A 26,150-nucleotide genomic window follows, 5' to 3' on the forward strand; every position below is an offset into this window, starting at 1 on the left:
ACCCCATCCCTGGAGGCGGTATCGGGCAGATCAACAGTGATCAAGCCATGGCAAGGAGATGCACAGCCCAAGGGCTCAAGAAGAGCAAACAACTGCAGTTCACACCAGTAATGCAGGCTACTGACGTGGCAGGAAACTCTCCCAGCAGACAAGTAAGCCCGAACGGGAAGGGAGTTGCTACCTCAAAATAGCAATTAAGGAGCCAGGATCAAGGCGAGGGAATCCACCCGGAAGACTCCCCTGAAAAGGGTTGGAAGCCTGACGATGACGTTGAACTAGTACCCCATGATCCTGGCCCGCCAGACAAAGAAGCGCAGATCGGCTCTCGCCTGAACCCAAACGAGAAGGATCGAGATGAGGGAATCCGCCCGGAAGGCTCCCTTGAAGAAAGTTGGAAGCCTGAGGAAGACGTTGAGTTAGTACCCCTCGATCCTGACCAGCCAGACAAGAAAGCGCGGATCAGCTCGCGCCTAAGCCCAGATGAGAAGATGGAGCTGACCACCTTCCTCCAGAACAACAAAGACATGTTCACGGATGGCAAAACCATGGAAGTGTACGTGGACGACATGCTGGTCAAAGCCCCTAAGCGAGCAGATCACATCAAGAACCTCACTGAGGCGTTCAACCTGCTCCGCCAGTATCGCATGAAGTTGAATCCAAGTAACTGCACGTTCGGTGTATCATCCGGCCGATTCCTGGGATACCTAGTAACTCAACGAGGTATTGAGGCGCACCCACGCCAAATCAAGACCATTCTCGAGATGAAGTCACCTTTAACAGTAAAGGAAATACAAAGTCTGACAGGCAGAGCAGCGGCCCTCAACCGATTCCTCTCGAGATCCACTGACAAGTGCAGACCATTCTTCAAGGCTTTAAAAAAGGGGCAAATAGATAAATGGGACGAGGAGTGCGAAGAAGCTTTCCAGAATTTAAAGACTTACCTCACTTCACCTCCCCTGCTCTCGAAGCCAGTTCCTGGTGAAGACTTATTCGTGTACCTGGCGGTGTCCAACTCAGCCGTCAGCTCAGCTCTCATCCAAGAAGAACTGGGGGCCCAACATCCGGTATTCTACACGTCAAAAGCCCTTCTCGATGCTGAGACTCGCTACCCAAAATTGGAAAAGCTCATTTTGGCCCTTGTAGTTTCCGCGAGAAAGCTACGACCCTACTACCAAGCTCATCGAGTCATCGTCATGACTGACTTTCCTTTGAGGTCAATCCTGCACAGCCCTGACGCGTCTCAACGACTCATGAAGTGGGCTATAGAGCTAAGCCAATACGACCTCCTCTACCGGCCGAAGACTGCAATAAAAGCCCAGGTTTTGGCAGACTTTGTCGCAGAATTCGCGCCATCGGCTGAAGAAGAGAAGCTGATCAGCAAAAAGAAGGAAAGTTCGAGAGCAGACAAGACCTTTGATGAACCTGACCAACCTAGAGACATGTGGCAGTTGCGCGTAGACGGTGCGTCGAACCAAAAAGGAGCTGGGGCAGGTGTCGTCATCATCACTCCGGATGGAACCCTGTTGGAGCAAGCTATCACGCTTGACTTCCCAGCCTCAAACAACGAGGCAGAATACGAGGCATTGCTCGCTGGCTTGCGCTTGGCAAAGGAGCTGTCAATCAAGAAGCTGGCCATCTACTCAGATTCCCAGCTGATCACAAATCAAGCCTCAGGAGAATACATGGCGAAGCACCCAAGGATGATCTTGTACCTTGACAAAGTCCAAGAGCTGTTGAAGGCGTTTCCTACCTTCACCATCCAACAAGTGCCTCGAGCAGAGAACGCGCATGCAGACGCACTGGCGAGCTTAGGATCAGCGCTTGATACCCAGTTCAGACGCTCTATCCCGGTCGAGCACCTTGACCAACCAAGCATAGAAGAGGCAGAACAGCCAAATTTGATGCAGATCGACGAGGATCCTAGCTAGCAAGACCCCATCATTGACTACCTGGTGAACGAAAACTTACCCATGGACAAGTCCGAGGCTCGAAAAATCAAACAAAAGGCTGCGAGGTACTACATGAAAGGTGACATGCTTGTTCGCAGATCATACTCCGGCCCTCACCTTACTTGCATCAAGTACCCGCAGACGCTCGAGGTTCTTTGCAAAATACACCACGGTGAATGTGGAAATCACGCTGGGGGCAGATCGCTTGCCTAGAAGGCTCTCAGCATAGGCTACTTCTGGCCTACCATGCGCCAAGCTCCATGGAGTATGCTCAAAGATGTGATCGGTGCCAACGATATAAGCCGATCCTTGGCTTGCCATCTGAGGAATACCATCCGCAGAACAATCCATAGCCTTTCATGCAATGGGCTATCGACTTGGTGGGACCTATGCCGACAGCACCTGCCAACAAGGAGATGATGATCGTCGCCATGGATTACTTCACCAAATGGATCGAGGCTGAGGCTTTATCCTCTACCAAGGAAGCTGATGTCGAACGATTTATCTGGAAGAACATCATCTGCCGGTTCGGATGCCTACAGTCGATAGTCATCGATAATGGTACACAGTTCATGGGTAGGCAGATCACCACAGTCCTTACGAAGTATGGCATCAAGCAGCACCTGTCAACTCCCAGATACCCCCAAGGCAATGGCCAAGCAAAGGCATCCAACAAGATCATGCTGGACTGCCTGAAGAAAAGACTGGAAGGCGCAGAAGGAAAATGGGTCGACGAGCTGCCAGGAGTCCTATGGGCTTATCGCACAACCAAAAGGAGGTCAACCGGCGAGACACCATTTTCCCTAGCCTATGGGACAGAAGCAATCATCCCCCCACACATCATAGTCCCTTCCATGAGCATTGAGGTGGGCAATCTTGACCAAAACTGCAAGCAGATAAAAGTCAACCTTGATCTGCTCGAAGAAGAACGAGAAATGGCCATTGTTCGAGTTGCAACTTACCAACAGTAGCTCACATCTTACTACAACAAGAAGGCCATTGTTCGAGCTTCCCAATAGCAGTTGGCATCTTACTACAACAAGAAGGCCATTGTTCGAGTTGCAGCTAACCAACTCGACTCCAAGCAGGCGACGAGCCTCCATTACCTCCATCGCAGACAAGCTGCTCCTCGAAGCACGAACTCAATGGAGCATTTTTCGAGTGTTATGTCCCCAACATACGCTCGCAGGCGACAAGCCTCACCTCCATTGCAGACAAGCTGCTCCTCGAAGCACGAACTCAATGGAGCATTTTTTGAGTGTTATGTCCCCGACATACGCTCGCAGGCGACAAGCCCCACCTCCATTGCAGACAAGCTGCTCCTCGAAGCACGAACTCAATGGAGCATTTTTTGAGTATTATGTCCCCGAAATATGCTCGCAGGCGACAAGCCCCACCTCCATTGCAGACAAGCTGCTCCTCGAAGCCCGAACTCAATGGAACCTCTATTGCAGACAAGCTGCTCCTCGAAGCACGAACTCAATGGAGCACTTTTCGAGTGTTATGTCACCAACATACACTCGCAGGCTACAAGCCTTACCTCCATTGTAGGCAAGCTACTTCTCGAGTACAAATTCAATGGAGTCTCTTTCAAGCGCTATGCCTCCGGACATACACTTACGAGATACAATGAGAATTGAAGTTTGAAAGATAACTGAAAATTCCATTACAAATCTGCCAACCAGCCAAGTTCAACAAGAAATGAGCATGATTATGCTCAACCGGCATCATCTGCTCGGTAGCCCAGCTGCCTCCTCCTCCGCATCTGCCTTAATCTCATCAGCCGCGCCACCTTTGGTGTCGACTTCCTGCATTGCAGCTTCATCAGCTACCTGTTCTTCAACTGCTTCTACATTCACAGCATTGAACTGCTCACTTTGAGCAGGGGGCAAGTCAGGATAGAGCTGTTCACCATCTTCATGTTCGAGAGGGCAACAAGGAGGAGCACCGTTCCTGCAGTCCAAGTATCCCAGCTTGTATGCATTAGCAGCAATTTCATGCTTGGATGCCTCCGTGGCTTCAACATGAGTGTCAAACTTGACCAGCAGAGCTCTCACGGACTCCCGGATCGGTAGTTTGAGCAACTGAAGGACTTTTTGCTCGAGCAGACGACTTTTTATCTCTCTTGGCTACAACTTGCAACATTAAGTCAGCTCCGCGCTTGACTGTTCGTGGCTTTGCAGACGAGTCGTGACTGCTGAACAGAGGCACAGTCTTCTCAGTTTGATCCCCGGATCAGTGCAGGCAACCCAAACCTTGCTTCTATGCAGCCTCTTTATAAGGCAAATCACTGGTTTTGGGCAGTTCAACCGGAGACTTGAGCAGAATATCCCGAACCTCCTGTATGCTATTGACATGCTTACTATTCACGCTGACGAGGCGCTTGATCCTAGCAAATGAGGCAGGAGCAACTCCCATAAGGACCTTCTCAGCAGACGAGACCCTCCTTGAGGAAAACTTGCTCGTGGCAGAAGAAGGTCTCGGCTGCTTTGGCTGTGGAGACGTATTCCTTGATCGTGAGACTACGACTTCATCGTGGGCAGATCTACAGCTAGACTGCCCAAGCCAAAGTCCAATTGGCAAGTCAAATACCTTCTCAACTCAGGAGCCCAAATCCAAGAAGGAAGCCCAGTTGCAGTTGGACAGCCCAACAGATAATTCACATAACCTACATGCCACCACGCGCCATGCAGAAGCTGGGGGGCATTTGTGGGAACCGAATTAAATCACCCTAGGTCAAATAATTCCTTCCATTTGGGGATTATTTGACCTAATTGGGAGTTACTCAATTTAATTGGGAGTTACCCAATTAAATTGGCAATTACCTAATTAAAATGGGGATTGATTTGATTCCTACCCTAATTAGGGATTTGATTTAAATCAAATAAATCAAATCCCTAATTAATCAAATCTCACCTAATCAGGGAGGAATAATTCATTTCCTTCTACGGAATTATTCCTCTGAAACCCTAGCCTCCGAGGCCCCTATAAATACCTAGCTACACACAAGGGTTAAGGTACGTCTGAATTCCTATTGAAACTCTGCAGAAATTATCCTTCACAAACCCTAGCCACAATATTCTTTCTCTCCCTCACACAAGGCTCCGGCCTCCACACACGGCTCCGGCCACCCGGTTTTCCTTGAAATACCCATCCTAACTTAGGCATCAGAGGGCCTTTGGCCAACACCCCCCGGGTGTGGTCCTTTAACTCCGATCTGTTTTGCAGGGAGAGAGAGGTGCGAAGAAGATGAAGGAATCTTTAGGCGAATATTCCCGTGGGAGGAAATTTTGCTCCCACAGGTTCATATTATAATTTCAAGATCCGACAGAGGAGATAAGGAAGGATGTAGGTCTGGTCGCAGTGGCTGCCAGTATAGGTTCATATTATAATTTCTTCCTTTTCATAAGGAAGGTGGAAATTTATTTTCCAAATTAGAAAATCCAAGCATTTTAACAATTCCATTGATATTTTTTGCTCCTGTTCCTTTCTAATTCTGCAATACCCTCAGCTCTCACATGGGGCAAAACAAAAGCAAAAGAAATAAACCAACCAATCCAGCATTTCAGGCAGTGTTTGAGGAAGTACATGGTGAGGACCTATGGAGCTTTGGCGCAGCCAATCCTGATCACAACAAGCTTTTCAATGAAGCAATGGCTTGTGATGCAAGGGTGGCTGTGCCTGCAGTGATTGAAAGTTGTATAGAGGTGTTCAAAGGGCTTGACACAATAGTAGACGTGGGCGCGGGTAATGGGACTGCTTTGTGCTTGTTGGTTGAGGCATGCCCTTGGATTCGAGGCATCAACTTTGATCTTCCTCATGTTGTGTCTGTTGCTCAGGAGTATGACCGCATTAAGAATGTTGGAGGTGACATGTTTGATTATGTTCCAAAGGCTGATGCTGTAATTATCAAGGTTAGTATATTTATATAGTTAAAGGAAATAGAGAAAATTAAACCATTTAAGGAAGAGTAGCCTTAAAATAGCTAGCAGCAAGTTAGCAACACATCTTTATACTTTTCATTCATCCTGTGACCTATTAGTTTATCATTTGATTTGTCTGTTAATGTCTACCACTTATTACATCATTTGTCTGCGATAATGCGATAAGAAAAAATGCGGTTCCTCTGCCATCTCACTCCCTGATTATCTGGCTATAAGTTTTTTTACTCAATCAACAACACGTTATGACAAACGATACTCTGATTTTGTTTTCGTGAATTGCAGTGGGTTCTTCATGATTGGGAAGATGATGAGTGCATCCGTATCCTTAAGAATTGCAGGGAAGCTATTCCTGAGGACAAAGGGAAGGTGATAATCATAGAAGCGGTTATCGATGAAAATGATGAGAAAGAGGACAGCACGCTAACAAATGTGAGATTGATGCTAGACATGGTGATGATGGCCCATACTAACACAGGAAAAGAAAGAACCTTGAAGGAATGGGGATATGTTCTTGGAGAGGCTGGCTTTAGCCGACACACTATTACACCGATTCATGCTGTCCAATATGTTATTCAGGCTTTTCCTTAAATTAGTACTATTTCATTGTATTGTTCAACTTACCTTGTGGTCTTTCTCTAGTTGCGGCATTGTCAAAATTGTGAAGTTAATAATAAGCCTACTTCTCTTGCTTTATGTAGTCTGCTTTGTAATATTTAAATGCAGATGTATAAACTCAAATTTTGGAAAATGAAAAATTGAATAAAATTTGGCAAAGAGAGAGGCGGCATTTCACATTCCAAATTGGTATGTATGCAATCAAACTAGACATATGGAAGGGAGAGGATGCAATTTCAAGCTAAGACAAGAAACAACATTCATCTTCTAGATTTTACACATCGGCATTTACAATTATTAGCCAAACATGCGATGTTATATGGCATAGTGATCATTGTATGCGTGAAAGAAGAAGTTGTAGTCCCACATCGACAGAGCGGAAAAGGCTGAGTTGCTGTAGTGGGATAAAAGCGAGCGGAAGCCAATGATTGAAGTATCTTTGCGCTTGGGGCAATGACGCAGCTTATGAGGTTCTAACCGAGGCGCGTCTATTGCTGGTTGAAAACTATTTCCAAACCCCCTCTTGGGCCTTGGTTCAGCCATGTGCCCTTGTGAATTTCTGGAAGGGCTTTCTCTTCGGAGTAAGGCCCTATAAATATAGTCCCAAGATATTGAACATTTGGTTGTCAAGTTTATTTCCTTCCTTCCAACCTGGGTTTTGGAGGCAAACTTTGCTCTTTCCATTGGTCACTCTCAACATCCAAAAAGTTTGGATTCAGTCTCTTCCGCCAGTGGCTGTGTACGCTTTCAAGTTATAGATCGTTATGGCGTCAGTGTGACTCAGGGCTTTGTTTTGCAGTTGCTTCTTGCTAAAACGATAGCAAATATCGCCTTAAATTCTTGTGCTACAATGAGAAAGTAGCAAACTATTTACATATCATAATCTTAACTCATTTTCTCACTCACCCTTATTACGTGAGCTAATGTCAAGCGCTTAGGAGGATTTAAATGATGGACTGATAAATAAGCCACTCTTTGAAACTTGTATTGTATCATTGTGTGATGAAAAGTGCTAATCGGATTTGTTCGGCATTAATATCGGTGCTGATGGGTTCAAGTTTATTAAATAAATGAAGAATTTGTATGACAAAGAGTGAACACGAAGAAAATATTGTTTTCACTTGTGTTATTATAGCATAAGTGTGATGAACTTGTTAAGCAAATTTGGAACGACAAATAGTTAGTACAGATACCCAGCTTGCCATACCTTTTTCCCAAATTGCAAGCAGCCTTTGCTTCTCTTATATGAGAATACAATCACATGTTTGGCTAATAATTGTAAGACAAGAATGCAATTTCAAGCTAAGACAAGAAACAACATTCATCTTCTAGATTTTACACATCGGCATTTACAATTATTAGCCAAACATGTGATCATTATATGTGTGAAAGAAGAAGTTGTTGTCTCACATCGACAGAGCGGAAAAGGCTGAGTTGCTGTAGCTGGATAAAAGCGAGCAGAAGCCAATATTTTTAGTATCTTTGAGCTTGGGGCAATGATGCAGCTTATGAGGTTCTAACCGAGGCGCGTCTATTGCTGGTTGAAAGCTGTTTCCAAGCTCCCTCTTTGGCCTTGGTTCAGCCACGTGCTTTTGAGGATTTCTTGAAGGGCTTTCTCTTCGGAGGAAGTGTATGGCCGCTCGGCTATACTATTTTTTAAAAAATTTAAAAATGGAGAGAAACATTAATGAAACCCTATTTTTTATATTTAAAAAAAAAATAAAAAAATGGAGTATAGCCGGTTGGCTATACTATTTTTATTTTTATTTTAAAAAGAGAGAACCCTGCTATCGAATAGGCGGCCATGTGTTTAAGTAAGTATAGCCGATCGGCTATACTATTTTTAAAAAAAATAAGAAAAAACCAAGTATAGCCGCCCGGCTATACTATCTATCCAACAGTCAGTTTTGAAGTAGGTCAGAGCTGGGGCCAATGCAGGGAGTAGCGGTAGTGCCTGGGCCAATGCAACAGCTGCTTTTGCATTTTCAAAAGTGATTTACAGCTAAGAAATCAACAAGAATCACTTACTTATTGAAAAAATCTGTTTTGAAAACTTATTTTCAAGAGATTATCATAAGATCCATCAGATGTGATTCAAGTGGAAATTAATTGCTTTATAAGAGGCCAAGAACAATCCAGCCTAGTTATGGCCTACTGACATCCACTCAGTTCATACTCATGCTTTTCTGATTTTTACCTTTGCTTTATCAGGCAAACGCAAAAGCATACAACTGTTCAAAATATCCTCTGTGCGTTGATGATAAGGTGGATCCTGGAAACTAAATTCATTTGGCAATTTGTGAGAACAACTTCTTTCACGGAAACCCTACCTGCCTAATATTGCACATCTCTTTCCTTCACAAATGGCTCCCTGGAATTCACATCTATTATCTCAACCACAAACACTCGTGTTCATTTCCTTCAATAATTGCCTCTATGGAATTAGCAGTGCGATATGAAAATCAAATCATTTAGAAAATTGCATATAAGAAAATAATAAATCAAGTTCATACATGGTCAATGGGAATTCAATTGAAGTTTTGAAACAATACAGACAGGAGCATAATCACACACACATAGGCCCAAATCGAAGTTATAGCTCAAGTTAGCTAAAACAATCAGCCACCCCATTCTTCTCTCTGTAAACATGGAGGACTGAGCGGTTACCAATCTGTTTTGGATAAGAGAACAGCTGCAGCGGAATCCATTTTCAATCACAAGGTTCCTAATACCTTTGTCATTGCAAGCTGCAACCCAAAGAAAAGCCCCCAAACTTCAGCTTCCAAAATCTGTCCTCTCCCCAGATTCCCAACAAACCCACTGACCCAATAGTGTATTTTGTCACCAATGAACGACATTAAATTTCCTCCTCATCCAACCGAGTAAAGGGTAAAAAGAAATTTTATCCATCTCACCGTAATGCGATGTCAACTGAAATTTTTAGTTCGCGAGGTTAAGTCGAATTTACACATCTTAATTCGGGGTGTACATAGAAACACAGCTTGATTCCGTAGGGCGTATCCAGTGTTACAAAATACACAAGGGTGGGCTTCGCAATTTTAAGTTTGAACTAGATTTGGTGGGGTGCGCCAGGCCCATGCAATAGTGCAACGCTTGGGCGACACACGAGAGTCCCAATAGCAAGCTACTGTGGTGGACCCTCCCCCTAAAGAAATTAATTTAATATCGTGTGGACCATTGGTCCACGTATCAGATATTAAACTGATAAGAACAGATACTACACTTGATCTTAGCCAAAAGGCCGAGAAAGGTATGCTTTTTCTCTTCTCTTCTTTCTCCTTTTATAGGCCCTTTCACTTCCATGCTTCCTTGGTGAGGCCGATGTGGGATTGTAACAAACAGCTAGAGGGTGCCATGAACGAAGGCTTAGGGGGTAGGGGCTGTACCTGCGAGTCTGAGACTCGAACTAGCAGAGAGCAAAACTGCTTTGGTTTATACATGCATACATCTGTTAACAAAGGTAAAATGTTGGCGACAAAACGAAGATACTCAATTACATACAAGTTGTACGAAAGGACTGCTTTTCTCATAAAAGAGAAACAAAGGCCGCTTGCGATTTGGGAAAAACGTATGGGCAAGGCTTGGTATCTGCTAACTATTTGTGGTTCCAACTTGCTTAGAAGAAGTTAATCACACTCATGCTCTAATTAGACGATAACACAAGTTAAAACACTCTTTTATTGGTGTTCACTCTTCATCTATTATCTAGACTTGAACAAGCCCCATTAATGTTCGTCACACAATGATACAAGCTTCAAGGAGTGGCTTATTTATTAGTCTATCATATAATTCTTCTAAATTATCAAATCTAATCCTTGGAAACCAACACAATTGGGCTGTCACTTGTTATACAAAAACACATATAGTCCATTTGGAGAGAAAAATCCAAAACTAGCCACTTGTCATTTTCTAATTGTTCTTATAAAATTTTAACACACTAAGAATCAATTTAAAAATAACAAGAATCAATTATTTTAGTTTTGGGTTTTTGATAGGACTAAGAATCAATTTTTTGTTTTTTTTGTTTTGACTAACTAAGAATCAATTAGAAAATAACAAGTGGCTAATTTTGGAGAAATTATAGATTATGACTGTATCACCATGTCAGCTTGTGATACTCCCATTCAAAATTTGTCATGTGTTATTTTTTTATATTTAAAAATATAAGTTTTTATAGCTGGATTTAAAACTTCTTTTTTATATTCATAATAAAACTAAAGAAAAAATAAATTGAAAAAGACAGAAAGGGACAAAGAAGACGCTGGAAACCACCTCACACCCGACCCAACCCCTTACCCAGCACTGCCGCCCCTCCCTCCTATCTGTCTCTCTAAAACTGCAAGGTGTCTTGAACCCATGGAATACCACCTGCAAGATAACATAAGCATTGAAAATGGGTCCAATTTTATTCAATTACCATTAACACCCATCTCTCACTTCAACCTTTTTCAACAAATGAGCGAGACCTTCAAAAAGAAGAAATATAGATGGATCTTTGGGAGCCACCAAAAGGGTGAGAAACAAGGATTGGGCTATGGTTAATTTATTGAATTGCGTGAGAAGGCCACAAAATGAGAGAGAAAGAGACTGGAAGAGAAAGAGAGGGAGGGGCGGTGGCCAAGGGGAGGCGGCACATTGTAAGAGAATGAGTCAGGGTGGGTGGTTATGCCTCTTTCCAGCTTTTTTATTTTCTTAATTTTATTTCAAAATAATTTCTCCTAGTTTTGGGTTTGGGTTTTTCAATGTAAATGAGTCTTCCTATCAATGCAAATTCTGGTGTTCTTAATTACAGATTTGGAAGTTACTTCATGTTCTAATAATTAGTTGAAATTACAATTATGTTGATGAAAGAATGTTTGAACTAAGAATTGTAGGGCTTTACCCCGAAGGGAGCCCTTCCAGAAATTCTCAGAGGCCACGGCTGAACCGAGGCCAGTGAGGGGGTTTGGAAATAGTTTTCAACCAGCAATAGACGCGCCTCGGTTAGAACCTCATAAGCTGCGTCATTGCCCCAAGCGCAAAGATGCTTGAAAGTTGGGCTTCGTCTCGCTTTTATACCCACTAGAGCAACTCAACCTTTATCACTCTGTCGATGTGGGAGTTTGTTGGGTTCAAAACAGAGGTTTACCAGGCTCGTTAAACCGATTTCCAATCGAGCAAGCTGTCTTGCTCACCAGGGGAAATAATCTGTAGCCTCAAATCAACGTAAAAAGGATTCTGTTCAATTTTTATTATGTACAAAAGTGAATTCAGACATTTACAAGTTGGAAAAATTGTTCATCTATGCAAAACATCCATTGACCAAGCCGGCCTCTCTCTCTCTCTCTCTCTCTCTCATACAAAAGCGTACGACGTGCACACATGCTCACAACATTTTGTTCTTTAAGGAAGACCTTAGCTTCTCCACAGCAGCTAAAAGTGAGGAATTTATTTCACAAGCTTCATTTAGTAACGCAAGCCTCTTCTCGATGGCATTCCAAGCTGGTGATCCATCCTCTTGCTTGATCCTATGTGATGTAGATGGCTTGTTATATTGAATTAGGTTCAACATCATTGCCTGCAATTACATTCCACATTTGCATTAGATTTTCTTTCAATTATTGCTTTGTGAAGATAAGGAGGGCCAAGTAGAAGAAATGAAAAAAGGTGGTTGTGATATGAATAGTTATTATGTAACTACGTATTTCCACAGTATAAACAAAACTAACTTCAATGCTCATATCAAATAATGTATTCTATCCAACTTGATGATGGAGGCAGCCTGGAAAGCAGTCCCCACAGGGCCATAACTGTGCAATTAGAACCAAGAGTTCAAACTGAGAGTTTAATTCCTTTCGAAGGGGCTGTTTAAATTAAGAGAACTACTTGGTCGACATTACAAAGTGGTTTCCCTTTCTCTCTGACTGTATTCATTGTATTAGTATACGACACAGTTCATAGCAAAATATCATTTTCCACATAGATGGAGTTGTCTGCTGAACAGTTCTTAGAAGGCATATTTTGTATGATACACATTGCTAGACACAATCTACCATCTGGACAGATTTATGCACTAAACACGATATACACGAAGAGTTTTAACTGTGGAAATTTTTTGCATACCTCATGTTGTTGCTTCAAGGAGAAGTCTAGCAAAAGAGACCTGGAAAGCTTATTCCGAAGCAATAGCTTATCACCAGTGCACGAATTAAAAATGAATGCTGAAAGGTGATGGAGAACCAGTGTATATGCAAGTGATCCTCGACTTGCAGCTCTATCGAGGGCACCAGAAGTCCACGACTTCGCATAAGCCTCCAAAATACCAAAATTATCCTGCACAAGCACCAGATTTGATACATTTTCATCACCTTGCAGTAAAAAGACCATTTATTTTAAATTGCATTATTACAATCTCTCTCACACAAACATGCACACACCCACACAATCTCTCAAAACTAAATTATAGATACTCGAAGCTCATATTGATACAAACAAGTCAATGACTAGTCAGCAGTACCTCAACAGGTTCCAGGTAACCCTCGGCATCAGTAAAGCAATTCTCTAAAGGTGGCAGAAGTTCAAGAACACGAGAATTAGTTAGTGTATTCCAGGTAGCAAGGCGCACAGGAGCTTCCACACAACGGTGAAGATAAACTGCAACTTGCCGGCCATAAACCAAATCACCATAAGATATAGCAGAAAACTGCTCCACAAGAGTTTCAATGAATGTTGAGTAAGTCTCGTGAATCTCCGATTGGAATGCCAGAAACTCCGGGTTGTTTTCATTTCTAGGTTCTGTCAATAAGTTGCACGACGTTGCCTGATGAAGAAAATTCCCATAGAGATCTTGCAAAGCTTCATAAACAGCTCTACTCCTCTCATCCTCAATGACACCCATTCCAACAAGTAAGATCATAGATAGAGAATGCAATTTCCAAACTAACGATACACTTTTAACTGGGGATGGGATGTCATCTGGTAAGAAACTGGACAGTGCTTCAATACCCAAAAGGAAGAAAAGCCCAGCTTGGGAAACTACAAGGAAATCACCTGGATCCTGAATGAGATCTTGTAAATTGGAAGATTTTTTAAGACCAGCCTGCTTGCTATCACAAAGGGTTGAGATTGGACTGAGAAACCAGGAAATGGGTAGTGGCAGCCTCTGGTGAGCCCACTCTATAACTAAAGAAGTGCAATCTTGACTGATCATATGTGATGTGTCCAAGTCCTCATATATGGTGTCAAGGGAACCTTTACCATTCTTAAGTAGTTTACTGCCAGATAAATTATTGCCATCACTATCTTTGAGCTTTTTCTTTACAGATAACCATCTGTTATTGAAATGGGAAGCTAATGTTTTACTGAAGAGCAGGTAATCCTCTTCCTTGTACTCCCAATCAAACACTTTAAATCCCTTATTCGAGAAAAGAAAACGCCTAATACAGAGATCAAGATACTTCAGAACTGAGACATCAAGCAAAATATTTATTGCCTTTTTCACAAAAGTCCCATCTGTAGGTCCTGCAGTTACACATACTCCTAGAGATGAATTAATTGCCAGCATAGTTAAAGTCATTTCTTCTTCGGTGGGGATATCAAAATTGGACACAATCTTCCAAATTTCAAGTAGGTCAATGAGAAATCTTGAATCAGCTTGAGACAACAAAAAAGTAGCAGACCAAAATCCTCCACCAGAGGCACCCCAGCCAACTCCCACTCCAGGAGCAGGACCACCCCTGCCAAACATCTCAATGGACTGCACAAGGTGCCAGTCTGAAGCAACTAACTTCATAAAAGTATTTTGCACACTTCTCAATTCAACCAAACACCCCCCAAGTATACCATCCTTGAGTATTTTCTCTTCTCTTGTTGAAGTGTAATTTTGGGAAGGAGTTTGGACGCCTGTCCTGGCTAACATTATCAATTTATCAATGCTAACGATAATCCCCACTAACCCCTGTAAGCAACATACAGAAGCTAATGATGTTTCACATGTACCCTGACTTCTCAAATGACAAAGTTTCTCAATGAAAGAGCCACTTCCATTAGGATCTTTTCCATATTTTGCATCATTAGTATCTGAAAGGTCCATAAACCCATTTTTAATAATTTCAAGTCCAACTTTAGGAACAAACTCTGGAAGCCATGGCACAAGACTACCACTTTCATGCGAGTGGACAGTATCATCTGGGATCACTTTTTCAAGCACTCTGGAAAGCATGTGCATGACAGCTGAATACACCCATAACAAGGAAGTCACTGATAAATCTTGGGACACAAGAAGAACATCAACTCCATTTTTGCTCTTAAATAAATTACATATGCTAGGATCACTCTTCATAACTATCCACTTCAAAGCTATATCAACCATTGGACCAACATGGCTCCAAGACCAGAACTCAGTGTCATCACCAGAATACTCAGAGATTTGATTGCTCAGATTCTTCTTTGAGAACAAACTTGGAAGCCTTCTAGCCAAAGCCTCCAGCACAAGGTAGCCCTCCGTAGTGATGGATGCAAATTCACTAAGTACATCATTCTCTACAAGCCTTTCAATTATAGGTGGGTTCAGCCATATGCACAAGTTGGGGAAAATATCTGAGAAGTATGACACACAATGCCCATGCTGAATGCAAACCTTCCAAAAACGCAGCTGTTCAACCATCAAAGCCGAAGAAAGTTGACAGTTTTCCTTTCCAGATTTTACCCATTTGTCAAGGAAGGAAATAGATTGATACAAATGCCATGTCATAGTTTGGAAACTCCCATTCTTTATAAAATCAACACAATTCCTCCCATCAGATTGAGCCAACACCTTTTATATACACAAAATTAGGGATATAAGTATTAATTTTATCTCAAATTAAATGCAGGTACAATTCCCATCTAATAGTACTAGGAACAAAACCTATAAGACAACTGGAAATAAAAGTACATAAACTACCTACCTTTAGAAGTCTAACAGACTTTATTTTAGAAGGCTGGATTTCTACACTCTCATTTGCAATAAATCTGCTGACAACTGTTTGGATTAGCCTTTGACAATTCATGACTGCATTTGCACATTTTGGGGAATGCCTAGCAATAGCTATAAGTAAAGAAATGATGTATTCTTCCAAAGTCGCTGTAGGGTCTGACTGAAACCACACAAAACAAAACACTTTAAGAGGAAACTGAAGATCATCTTTCCACAAGTTCTTAAAAAGTCCTTTAATCAACAACTTTTCTAGCAGTATCTTACTATATATATAACACTACTAATTGGTAAATCCGTGTTTGCTCTGTTCTGTAAAAAGAAAATAAAGAACTAACCTCCAAAAGATAACGAAGCCTTGGAAGGATTCCCATCCGCACCAAACCTGCAGCAAAATCTTGTCCGGCAACCACAACATCATCCTGAATTGTACGTTTCCCTTCAGTCTCATCATCAATAATTTCCTCATCAAGAGCAAGAATATTAGAAGGCTTAGCATTGTACTTCCAGAATCCACCACGAAGGAAACCAACAGCAATCTCTGGTTTACTTCTAAATACAGGGGCAGTAAATGTATCCTTATGACGAGTTGCTATTTTCTGAGAGCAGAATACATCACACTTGAAGTAATTAAACACTGATAGATAATTAAAAAAACAAAGAAATATATAAGTATAATAGTAGGAAGAAAAGGAAAGAAAAACTCTACCTCTGAGATATCAAAGAAGTTCTCATTCACATCATAGCTCAATATGCAGTGAAGAACTTTGGCACAAGCTAGAACTACAGAACTATGGTTATCATCGAGACAAAGCCTACAATTCAGAGGTTAAATTGCAATATTATTAAGTCCAAAAAAAAAAAATCAAAGAATCAGAAAATGGTGAAGTATCTCCAAGTAAATAATTATATCCTCAGGTTAACTGTTATATTCTATCAAATACTACCATTGGTTGATGATAAATCTAAGTCATCCAATAATTTTTTGAGGGGCATATGGCTCTAGCTTGGATATATAAGCAGCAAACAGAGAGAACACACTTAACTTTTTCTCAAGGGGAATATGACGAGTTAAGTATAACATGTAAAGATGAAAACTAGACTATCTTGCCTTTTATGATCCAATAAATGAACAGAAAATTTAGAATAACTCTGGTTGAATACATGTAATGAATTTTAAGAAACCATTAATCTGGGCAACAATATACCTCCTTGTTATCTAGGTCATGATAATAAAAGGTACAGAGGATAAATAATCATGTATTATTCTGACAGTACAAGTGTACACGTGGAGCATATATCAAGCTAAAACTGATTCCTAATGATCTAAAAAGTATTTTTAGAATAGACAATAAAAGAACTTGCCGGTTCAAACCATAATAGTGCATTTATATTTCTTTATCAATGTTTTCTGTGCCTTATCTGGATCCACAGATTGTTTTATACATGGCAGGTATACCAAGGACGTAAAAAATATAAATGGTAGACCATGACACCTGAATCTACTCATTAGTGATGATACTGATACAAATGGTTAAAGAAAGATCATAACTCAATATTACAAACAGTCAACTCTGTGAAACAACAACGAGGCTTATCCATGTTTGACAGATCAATTGGTATGCAATAACACCACAAAACAAACTCACTAACAGAAGAGTAAGATTACAAGATAAAGGCAGATAAGTCAGGCATGACTGGTTTCAACAAAATTTTGGAATATAAGGATTCGGATATAACTCACCTGAGAGATAAAATAAGCTCAGGTTCAGGGCCAAGTGCATAAGCCCAAACAGCCTCCCAGTCAATAGATTTGTCAACTTTATTAGCATCTGTTCTATCAAACTGCACTTGCATTTGATGAATATTCTGTAATGCCTTATCAAGCACAGTTGAAAGGAGATGCAATGACAGGGACCGTTGTCCTGGAATCTGAAACCACCAAACAGCATATGGTAAAACAAGATAACAGAAATCAGGAGGAAGAGCTACAAGATTTCGGACATGATATACCAGAGACCCATGAACATAAGATGCTATCCAAACCGTTATTTCACAACTACAGAAATCAAGAATATAAACTGACCACACTCCTAGTGAGTGACACTGCTTCTTTGATTGTATAGCCAGCAGCACCAGGATCCCCCTCAGTACGCAGGAAGTCACGCTCAGAAACATTACCTGTAACATGGAAGAAATAATTAACTGAAAGCCTATTGAGGTACATGTTATCTTTTTAAAAGTACCATAATTAATGCAGTTGCACTTCCCAGACAGCAAAAATTACTGATGCTATTAATTTCATTGTAAAAGAAAATTTAACTACAGAATTAAGTCCCAGGCTTTTAGAGAAAATAAAACAGTAAATATTGCAAAGACACAAGAGCGATATCCATAATTTCTTGTGAAATAGAACGAAAAGAAAAGGTTAGCTTCTGCCCAAAAATTATATAAACGAGTAGTATAACTTACTACTCTTAGGTATCTGGTGGAAACCATTTAAAATAACAATCCCGTCCAAGGAAAATCTTAATTCCCTAGCAGCTTCGACTCTCTCCCTCCAAGCAGTCCACAAACTTCCACTGGCTTGGCCTGAGTTCTGCTCCAACCCATTCTCTTCCGCAGTTTTTGAATTGTTTGAGGTAATTGTTGTGTCCACATGAGACATGCCACTTTGAGAGCTAGGGGAAACTTTTGGTTCATTGTTATCCGAACTGGGGCTTCTTTGCTTCCTCAATTTCTCTTCACCCCTCCTTTTGAGCACATTGAGCAGCGCAGGGTCCAGCCTTCCCATGATCTCAGCCTGTGCTTCAGCAATCTCATCCGCTGACATCCCTTGCAATCGAGCACGGTTCTCTTCATCAATCTGAGTCTCAAGCGACATGGACACTTGTTCATTTTGAACATTATCAGCAAGGGACTTTGGACTTGGGCCCGCTTGAATTTGCATGTCATTCTTACCCAATACAAATTCTTGTTCAGTCAAGTTGCCCAACACAGATTCTTGTTCAGTCTTCAAGTTGCCCAACAGAGGCTTTGGCTGGGGATGCAATTTATTTGAGCCATTCTTTCTAGTACTAGCTTCCATTGTTTCCCTAACTGTTCTTGTCCTATTCAGACCAAGCTCCTTCTCTGCCCACTTGCTAAAGTCCATTTCTTTTTTCTTCTTCCTCTCCACTGGGTTGGCATAAGGCTTTATGGGTTCAAAGTTCATTACATCATCACCGCCATCACCATAATCCACATCCTCATTACCGCCCAAATTACTATTTACCGGACTTCGATACTGTAACATCAACCAAAACCAGTCACAAATTCATGTACAAATTTACCATTTTTCTCAAATATTCACTACACCATTTGACAGTAGCGACCAAATTATCAGCTTGCTAGGGCTTACCGGAAGGGCGGAGCGGTGGCGAGCAACAGGGAAAGGAAGAACGGTGGGCCGAGGCGGTGGAGTGGGGCCCAACATTGACTTATCGGAAATACCTTTCTCGACTATGCCGCCGATTAAGCTCGAAGCATCGCCCTCGCTTAACTGAAGCGCGTCGGTCCCGAATATCACCTTCGTCTTCCTCTTCATCTCGCCTGGACTGCTTGCTTTGCTGCTTTGCTTCTTCTCCATGACTATGAGCTTCACTCTGAATGAACTTTCAGAAAATAGGGCTTGGACATTTGGGCGGGCTCAATTTGATATATACCAGTCCAAAACCAGCCAACAACAAGTACCGAAAACGACGCCGCTTGGCCCATTTTAAATTAGACTAAAAGACGACGCCACGTGCCGTTTTATACCACTGTGGTCCCCACTAGTTCGTATGGCCTTTGGCGTTTCTCATTTCTTCTGATTTTCCAATCGCTGTATCTTCAACTCTCTCGCCAATTTTCCCGTACTTTCCCGGAAAAGTGAAGTGAAATCCATGGCCGACTGGTCTCAACTCCCCAAGGAGCTCCTAGAGGAGATCGCTAAGCGCCTAGAGAGCCCCTTCTATCTGCTCCGTTTCCGATCCGTTTGCTCCTCATGGCGGTCTTCAGTCTCTTCCAGACCTCGCCGTTTACCAGGTCGGTTTCCGTTCCTCACAAACCATGGCATCTGCGACACCACCTTAGGTTTCCACCTCTCGCAGCGCTCCGTATTCCTCATGGGATTGCCTAATTTCCGCAACCAAACAAATCCAGATCGCTGGCTGGTCAAGATCGAAGAAGACGTGCCTGGGAGAATGCATTTGCTGAACCCACTCTCGCGGTTTCAACTGAAGCCTCTGCCTGAATCTTTCCCAAAGGTTTTGGATTTATCCAAATTTTGGGTTTATGAGTTGGGTGGAGAATATGTTCTTCACTATGTGCATTTTAGGCCTTTTGGTAATGGTAACTCTTTTGGTGATGCTGGCAATTTGTACATGGAAAAGGTGGTTTTTATGTGTTTGGGTTCCGAAAGCAATGATTTTGTGTTGCTTACCATTCATGTGTCTGGGAAATTAGCTATGTTTAAGTCTGAGGATAAGAGGTGGACTATAATTCATGATATGCCTTCGCCTTATGATGATGTTATACTGTTTAAAGGACAATTTTACGCCGTTGATGGCACCGGACGGACTGTGATCGTCGGTTTGCACTCAAATCTGAGTGTGGTTGCAAATCCTGTATTTGGTGGTGATAAGAAGTTCTTGGTTGAGTCAAGTGGTGAATTGTTGGTGGTTGATATGTATTTGAGCATGGCTGCAGAAACCGATTTGGATGTTGATGATGAAATCATCCAATTGCAATTCAATGGTTGTTTGACTGAAAGAACAGTTAGGTTCAAGGTTTTTAAGTTGGATAGAGAGGGGAAGAGATTGGTCGAAATGAAAAGCTTGGGGGATAGGGTGTTGTTTTTGGGGGATGATTGCACCTTTTCTGCCTCGGCTTCAGAGTTATCAGGTTGTAAAGGGAATTGTATATTTTTTACAGATAATTTCTTCTATACGAGTGGTGAAGATGAAGGCGTGTTCAAGGGCCGTGATATAGGTGTGTTTGACTTGGATGATGGTAGTATTGCACCTTTATCTGATTATCCAGAGTATTCAAAGCTGTTTTGGCCACCCCCTGACTGGATTGCACCAACACAAGTAAGTTTAGTCTTTTTGCATTTGGAATTTTGCTTTGTGTTCTTTCTCATTCTATGTTGTGTTTGCACTGCTAAATGCTATCAGTCTTGCCAAGTTCTGATAGGTTTATTTGATAATTGTTACAAACTCATATCTGGCCCTGCCACCTTGATGCCAAGTTCTGATAGGTTCTAATTTAAATCCAGCACCAATGCCACCTTGGTGGTCATTTTCCGTTGCCAAGATATTCGTACTTAATTAGTGCATGGTGCTGTAGGCAGTATATTGTTCTGATAAATCCCCAGTTTTCTAGATATCAGTTTTGCCTTTTAGGTTACTGACTACTTTTGTCGCAATAACATATTCAGATTTTTTAAGATCTCTGGGCCTTGGCTTAAAGGCTTCGACAACATAATTGTGTACCATTGTTGGTTTAAATCCCTGATTTGAAACAATTATACTAGCAGCTGACTGATATTGAAATCTCTAAGTTTGATTGCTGGTCCTCCTGATGTGGCAGCCAAATAATTAGCAGGCTCATAGTGAATATGTTTTGATTGGATTGATTGTCGATTACAATAAGTGCTACTCTAGCTGGTATTCCTGCCATTTGAATTAGATTTTCATCGTCAGTATCCGAATCGATTTTAATCAACATAATCAAGGAATGCAAATGCTGATTTAGTGAATGCAACAGGTGCAAAGTCAGTTTGAAGAATTGGCTTTGTGAGATGGAGATGGATTGTGGAAAATCAGTGCACAACTTTGTAATAACCCGTTAATGCATTTGAAATCCAAGACGTTTCAAGTTTAAATCTTTTATATAGTAAAGTGCAAGGCAAAAGCACAGTTCACACCCTGCGGCTTTGGCATCAACAAGTTCAGGTGACCTAGCCAGCCTTTGCAACCAAATCAAGTGGATCAAAGTTGCCATAGACATGAGGCTCTTTATGAGCCAAGGATATTTTACTACTTTCTATAAGCACCTCAACTTGGAAGGGGAGTTGTTAAGAGGCAGCCAATTCCTTGTTAACTGAAAAATAAATAATAATAAAATGACAGTAAAACTTTTTTTATTTTCTTAAATTATGAAATATTGTTTGTACTATGTACTTTATTTGCTTGTAAATTACTGATTTATCAGTGCTTTTGGAAACACATCTATCTTGTTCTTTTGCTTTTTTTTTTTTTTTTTTTCCTTTCTTTATTGATTACTATGGAATATTATGATAGTTTTGGTCAGTAGAAATCTGGAGATGATAAATGGACCATATTTTAAAGACCCTTATTCATATCTTGACATGATTCTCTTTAATGCGAAGTTACTAATCAGTCCAGAACAATTGCTTGAACACTAGCTTGATGTTAATCTGGTGGCAGAGATCCAATCAAAAGTTGTGTCTACGGTACGGTAGCTAATTGGTAAAACGGGAAACTTAGAACCAGCATGAAATTAAATAGTCTTTTTTCGCTTCATCTACTACCTGATCAAAACTATGGACCAACCTATTTCTATTGCTAATAAAGACTATACAATATTAGATCTCGACAGCACCAAGGATGGATCCAAGGCTCTGCAACTTCTGTTGTTATATGGACCTACTTCAACTTAAAACTGAGCTAACATTTTTAAGTCAATCCCGCTCGGGAGCGTCCCCTGTTGTTCTTCTAGAGCTTAGGCTTCCAGCATATGACCACACCCTCTCAAAATCAGCTGCCAGTAATTTCTCTGTCTTCTCGTCTAGTGCCTCTTTTCGAATGCTGCGCTTTACACACAGAGGTGTCCTTCCTGGACTACCAACAACTGGACTGGAGGAACAGAAAGTCGGAGTTGCTAGTGGAGAGCCATAAGGAGTGTGTTGAATGGAGAAGGGGCTGGGCGACATCCTCTTCTGTATAGGAAGGCCACCCAAACCTCCCCTGCTGAAAATAGACATTGATTCTGCTGCAGCACATCGCTTAGTAGCATCATCAACGAAGAGGACATCATCTATCCTTGCCATTATGTTAAAGGCCAGACTCTCCATAACCCTCGAGTAGCTTTCCAGAATTGACTGCCCCACGTCCTGCAAAATTAACAAAAAAAATTCCTTCAGAATTATCTTCGGAAGATTTGTTGTTCTAAATATCCTATTACAGAAGATAACGCAGTAATCACAGGGTGCATCTGTCCTTCGGACAGTCTCAGACAAAAAATGATTGGATCAAATAACTCGTAATGTGGCACAACGAATTCAGACAGTCTCCAAGTTTACAAAACCAAGGAACTCAACAAATTTGATAAACCAGTGTATTCAAAGTAATAATAAAAGAAATTAATCTTAAGCAGTATGACATATTTCACAAATCCCAAGTTCAGGTGACCGTATTCTAATCTTAAGCAGTATGACATGTAGATAACATACAGTGAAATGTACCTTATTGTATTGTATTTTGTTCATATCTAGTGCAGTTTGTGGGAGGCCAGGGAAACGATGCCTTAGGCTGTGTAAGAGGGTCTCTGCTCGTTGGGCCAGAAAATGATTTTTTTCAGTATCAGAAACAAGTCCCTTGACCTTGCCACCCCAAGATGCACGTTTAACTTTCTTATGATTAATGTGTTTCTTCTGGTCTTTCTGCTTCCAAACATGCACAGCTGCCTCAATCCTATTGGCTATTTCTAGAGTTTGATGTTCTGATGACAAGTCCAGGCAATCAAGAAGATGCTCGGGTGAAAACTGGTCTGCAGTTATGTAACGATAAATGATATCACCCAGACAAGCTTTCCCACTCTGTCATGAAATGGAGAACAAATGGTGTCATAAGAAATTTAAAATCAACTAAATGAAAGTTGCATGTTGAACAATAATTCCTGAATATTTATTGATATTTAGCATCTATTTATGCTCTCATTACGAAAATAAATTAATAAATTGAATGGCACTGAAATATAAACTCACACTTGTATCACCTCCTAATTAGGAAAGGATATTAACACTCGCACAACATGATATTACTCTTAAATAGATGAGGGAATTACAAAATAGATGTTGCTAGTCGTAATATAGTTAGCATGTTTCGAATCATGAAAAGAGATGTAGAAACCCAAACCTTGGGCAATGACTCCATGTAAGCTCTCGGGATTTCCATCTCAGCAAGCACACTACTATTAATTGCCATGGCAGCCTTCAATATCTGGTTGCAGCAGTCCCTACACTGCTGCAACTTCTTTCGTGATTCACTGGACAACCCATTTGGCGGAACTTTTGGATAGGGTAGCCACCACTTCTCTTCCTGCCTAATCGAAGGCCTTCCACCGGGCATAAACCCCTTACCATCATTGGAATCGTCCACAATTATCCCCCGGTCAACATAGCAAAACTCCGTCTCACAAAACCCATCAAGCATACTAAGCAGCATTGCGTCAAGCTTCTTTATGGCAGGTAGATTCACATACAAGTCAGACCGTGGTCGCATTTCCATGACTTCGTATGTACCCCCACCTGGGAACTGTTGTATCGAGGGCACAAGCTCAACAATTGAATCACTCACACATAAGAGCCACTCCATCTCTCGGCGCCACATTGCCTTTCTCTGTGGTGCCAGTGGCTCTAACCTCCATAACTCACCAAAAACAGTTGCTGCCATTCCAACCCAGTAATTGAGTTCAGAAAACCGAAATTCCACATATAAAAATGAAAAGTCTGTGCCAAAATCACACAAGGGTGTGCATATTCAAAGAGGATGTGACTAACCAGAAAGATTGGTGATGGCATTTGAGATAGCAAGGGCAGTGCAGACTCCTTTGCCTCCTCCAGACATATCTTCTCCAAGCAGAAGCTTAGCGAATCTCTCCTTCATCATTTCAACCTCTGCAACCATAATTTTTTTAAAAAAAAATTAAAAAAAACTACATTAAAAAAAACAAAATAAATGGTCTTAAAATAGAACAGAGTCAGATCTCTACTAATAAGAAATAGGATAAGGATCAATTTGCTTCAAAAGTGCCTCTCAGGTTTGGGAATTAAACTGGACAAGACCTTTTGAGCACTACACTTTTCTTAAGAATTTCTGTTTAGGCCTTAAATTCACTATCTACTCCTTTGTCCGAACTTTTCTCGGAAGCCAAACACTGAGCAAGAATCTCCTCAGAACCAAATTTAGAAACAAAATTTAAAACAAAAAGAAATAAAGTAAAAACAAAATCCAATACCAGACAAATCAGCGTCTCGTTTCTCCGGCTTCTCATCCCAAGCCACCACATCCTTTCCTCCGATCACCGGAAGCATAACCGGCGCCTGAAAACAAAAATTTCCGGGCACCTGACGCGGAGATGACGTCATCGAGCTCGAAGCCCCTTCCGCATCGAACCTCCGGCACGAGAAGCTGCTGCAACTCTCGGACTCGCTCACATCGGCGCTCAGACTATAACTCCCACACCGCTCCTCGCTCTGCTGGTCCGAGCCGTCCTCCGACGACACACTCCCCATTGTCGTCCAAAAGATCCGAATGAACGTCCGTACAGAGCAGATCTCAGGCGCACATTCGTTACCGCAAAGCCTACCGCATAAGATAAAAGGAGATGAAGCACACTCTCGCGTGGTCTGAAGAATGTTGCAGAGAAGAGAAGTTAGTGGTGGTGGTGATGGATAAAGCGATTTCAGGTTTGCTCACAACACACTCTTTCACTCTTTCTCTCCTCTCACTTTCTCTCTCTAAGAAAAAGCTAATGAGACTGTCACTCTGGGACACAGTGGGGTTGATGATGATGAAGAAGAAGGCACCAAAAGCAAAAGTGACGCCGTTTGTTCTGCACAGCTGAGCACCCGACACGCACCTTTTCCAGCGGGCCCCACCTATGCACTCTAATAAGAAGAAGATTACTATGCCATCGTGACGTGGCAGTGTTTGCTGACGTGTACGGATACGTTGTGGGGCCCTGTCCGGGAGATGGAGGGAATTCAGAAGTTTTGCGTGGGAAAGATACCTAACGGCGGTTTAGAGGTTAGCGAAGTGTTTTCGTTTTTTCGCTCGGAGAGAAAGTTAGGATGCGCGCGTCCTCTGTTTAAATTCCGTGCGCTCGCATCCCCAAGCGGCGATTAATATTCTCGTTTAACGACATCGTTTTCAGCGTAGATCTCTTTAAACGCATTGAGTGCGATTAGTCTTGGGTAATTACGTTGATTAACCATTTATTTCAGCGCAATTAAATATCTTTTCATGCAAATTAAAGAGACTGAATTCTGAAACGACCCGCGCTTTTTATTTCAATGAACGAGCCCAGTGCGATATGGACCGTTAAATTGTTCTGAACGTGGGACCAAACGAAAAGTCAGTCCTGGATCCCATAGGATCTTAAGAGCATCCACAGTGGGGGGGGTGTATATGGGGGTGTATGTTAAATATACACCCTGAGTCACCGGAATCGTCTCCAATGGTGAGATGTAAATATACATCACCACCATGGGGATGTAAAATAAAATGTATATTTACATCCATTTTTACATCCCTTGCAGGCGGGACCCACCAGAGAAAATAGAAGAAAAATGAAGAAAAGTCAACATAAAAGGCTGGGACCCACGGTTACACCTAGGGGTGG

The 26,150-nt window shown here is 41.7% G+C and overlaps 3 protein-coding genes, 4 non-coding genes and 1 pseudogene across 8 annotated transcripts; 4 read left to right on the top strand and 4 right to left on the bottom strand.

Moving 5' to 3' along the window:
* The first annotated feature begins 5,467 nt into the window (after positions 1–5,467).
* Positions 5,468–6,667, top strand: LOC110747885 (acetylserotonin O-methyltransferase pseudogene; annotated as a pseudogene). Its single transcript, XR_015826366.1, has 2 exons — positions 5,468–5,863; positions 6,176–6,667. The product of XR_015826366.1 is annotated as an acetylserotonin O-methyltransferase pseudogene (transcript).
* A 276-nt stretch (positions 6,668–6,943) lies between these two features.
* Positions 6,944–7,097, top strand: LOC148292608 (U4 spliceosomal RNA). Its single transcript, XR_015827143.1, has one exon. It is a non-coding gene; the product is annotated as a U4 spliceosomal RNA (small nuclear RNA).
* An 889-nt stretch (positions 7,098–7,986) lies between these two features.
* LOC148292609 (U4 spliceosomal RNA) lies at positions 7,987–8,146 on the top strand. Its single transcript, XR_015827146.1, has one exon. It is a non-coding gene; the product is annotated as a U4 spliceosomal RNA (small nuclear RNA).
* A 1,441-nt stretch (positions 8,147–9,587) lies between these two features.
* On the bottom strand, positions 9,588–9,783 carry LOC148292610 (U2 spliceosomal RNA). The gene has a single exon (XR_015827126.1). It is a non-coding gene; the product is annotated as a U2 spliceosomal RNA (small nuclear RNA).
* A 1,620-nt stretch (positions 9,784–11,403) lies between these two features.
* LOC148292611 (U4 spliceosomal RNA) lies at positions 11,404–11,554 on the bottom strand. The gene has a single exon (XR_015827139.1). It is a non-coding gene; the product is annotated as a U4 spliceosomal RNA (small nuclear RNA).
* Positions 11,555–11,731: 177 nt separating this feature from the next.
* On the bottom strand, positions 11,732–19,167 carry IYO (RPAP1-like, carboxy-terminal protein). Its single transcript, XM_088246218.1, has 10 exons — positions 18,883–19,167; positions 17,955–18,768; positions 17,569–17,663; positions 17,227–17,414; positions 16,192–16,297; positions 15,821–16,081; positions 15,457–15,645; positions 13,026–15,323; positions 12,632–12,841; positions 11,732–12,086 (listed from the first exon to the last, which is right to left on the bottom strand). The coding sequence occupies exons 1-10, from the start codon at positions 19,108–19,110 to the stop codon at positions 11,895–11,897; spliced, it is 4,581 nt and encodes a 1,526-aa protein (XP_088102344.1). The 5' UTR covers positions 19,111–19,167; the 3' UTR covers positions 11,732–11,894.
* A 132-nt stretch (positions 19,168–19,299) lies between these two features.
* On the top strand, positions 19,300–21,734 carry LOC148292612 (F-box SKIP23-like protein (DUF295)). Its single transcript, XM_088246219.1, has 2 exons — positions 19,300–20,593; positions 21,270–21,734. The coding sequence occupies exons 1-2, from the start codon at positions 19,406–19,408 to the stop codon at positions 21,300–21,302; spliced, it is 1,221 nt and encodes a 406-aa protein (XP_088102345.1). The 5' UTR covers positions 19,300–19,405; the 3' UTR covers positions 21,303–21,734.
* Positions 21,735–21,988: 254 nt separating this feature from the next.
* On the bottom strand, positions 21,989–25,307 carry ROPGEF1 (rho guanyl-nucleotide exchange factor 1). Its single transcript, XM_021944365.2, has 5 exons — positions 24,765–25,307; positions 24,307–24,423; positions 23,663–24,192; positions 22,990–23,343; positions 21,989–22,638 (listed from the first exon to the last, which is right to left on the bottom strand). The coding sequence occupies exons 1-5, from the start codon at positions 25,039–25,041 to the stop codon at positions 22,207–22,209; spliced, it is 1,710 nt and encodes a 569-aa protein (XP_021800057.1). The 5' UTR covers positions 25,042–25,307; the 3' UTR covers positions 21,989–22,206.
* Positions 25,308–26,150: the final 843 nt, after the last annotated feature.

The sequence above is a fragment of the Prunus avium genome, chromosome 8, assembly GCF_965620075.1.
Source record: "Prunus avium chromosome 8, drPruAviu1.hap1.1, whole genome shotgun sequence".
Taxonomy (NCBI): Eukaryota; Viridiplantae; Streptophyta; class Magnoliopsida; order Rosales; family Rosaceae; genus Prunus; species Prunus avium.

What these genes read in the sequence shown, in the direction of transcription:
- LOC148292612 (XM_088246219.1), top strand. Translation starts at nt 19,406, where the DNA reads ATGGCCGACTGGTCTCAACTCCCCAAGGAGCTCCTAGAGGAGATCGCT. An exon ending in ACTGGATTGCACCAACACAA is followed by an intron (nt 20,594 to 21,269) that starts GTAAGTTTAGTC and finishes TGAATGCAACAG; the next exon opens with GTGCAAAGTCAGTTTGAAGA.
- IYO (XM_088246218.1), bottom strand. Translation starts at nt 19,110, where the DNA reads ATGGAGAAGAAGCAAAGCAGCAAAGCAAGCAGTCCAGGCGAGATGAAG. An exon ending in CCACCAGATACCTAAGAGTA is followed by an intron (nt 17,664 to 17,954) that starts GTAAGTTATACT and finishes TCCATGTTACAG; the next exon opens with GTAATGTTTCTGAGCGTGAC. An exon ending in GAGCTTATTTTATCTCTCAG is followed by an intron (nt 16,298 to 17,226) that starts GTGAGTTATATC and finishes TCTGAATTGTAG; the next exon opens with GCTTTGTCTCGATGATAACC.
- ROPGEF1 (XM_021944365.2), bottom strand. Translation starts at nt 25,041, where the DNA reads ATGGGGAGTGTGTCGTCGGAGGACGGCTCGGACCAGCAGAGCGAGGAG. An exon ending in ACATGGAGTCATTGCCCAAG is followed by an intron (nt 23,344 to 23,662) that starts GTTTGGGTTTCT and finishes ATTTCATGACAG; the next exon opens with AGTGGGAAAGCTTGTCTGGG. An exon ending in ACAAAATACAATACAATAAG is followed by an intron (nt 22,639 to 22,989) that starts GTACATTTCACT and finishes TTAATTTTGCAG; the next exon opens with GACGTGGGGCAGTCAATTCT.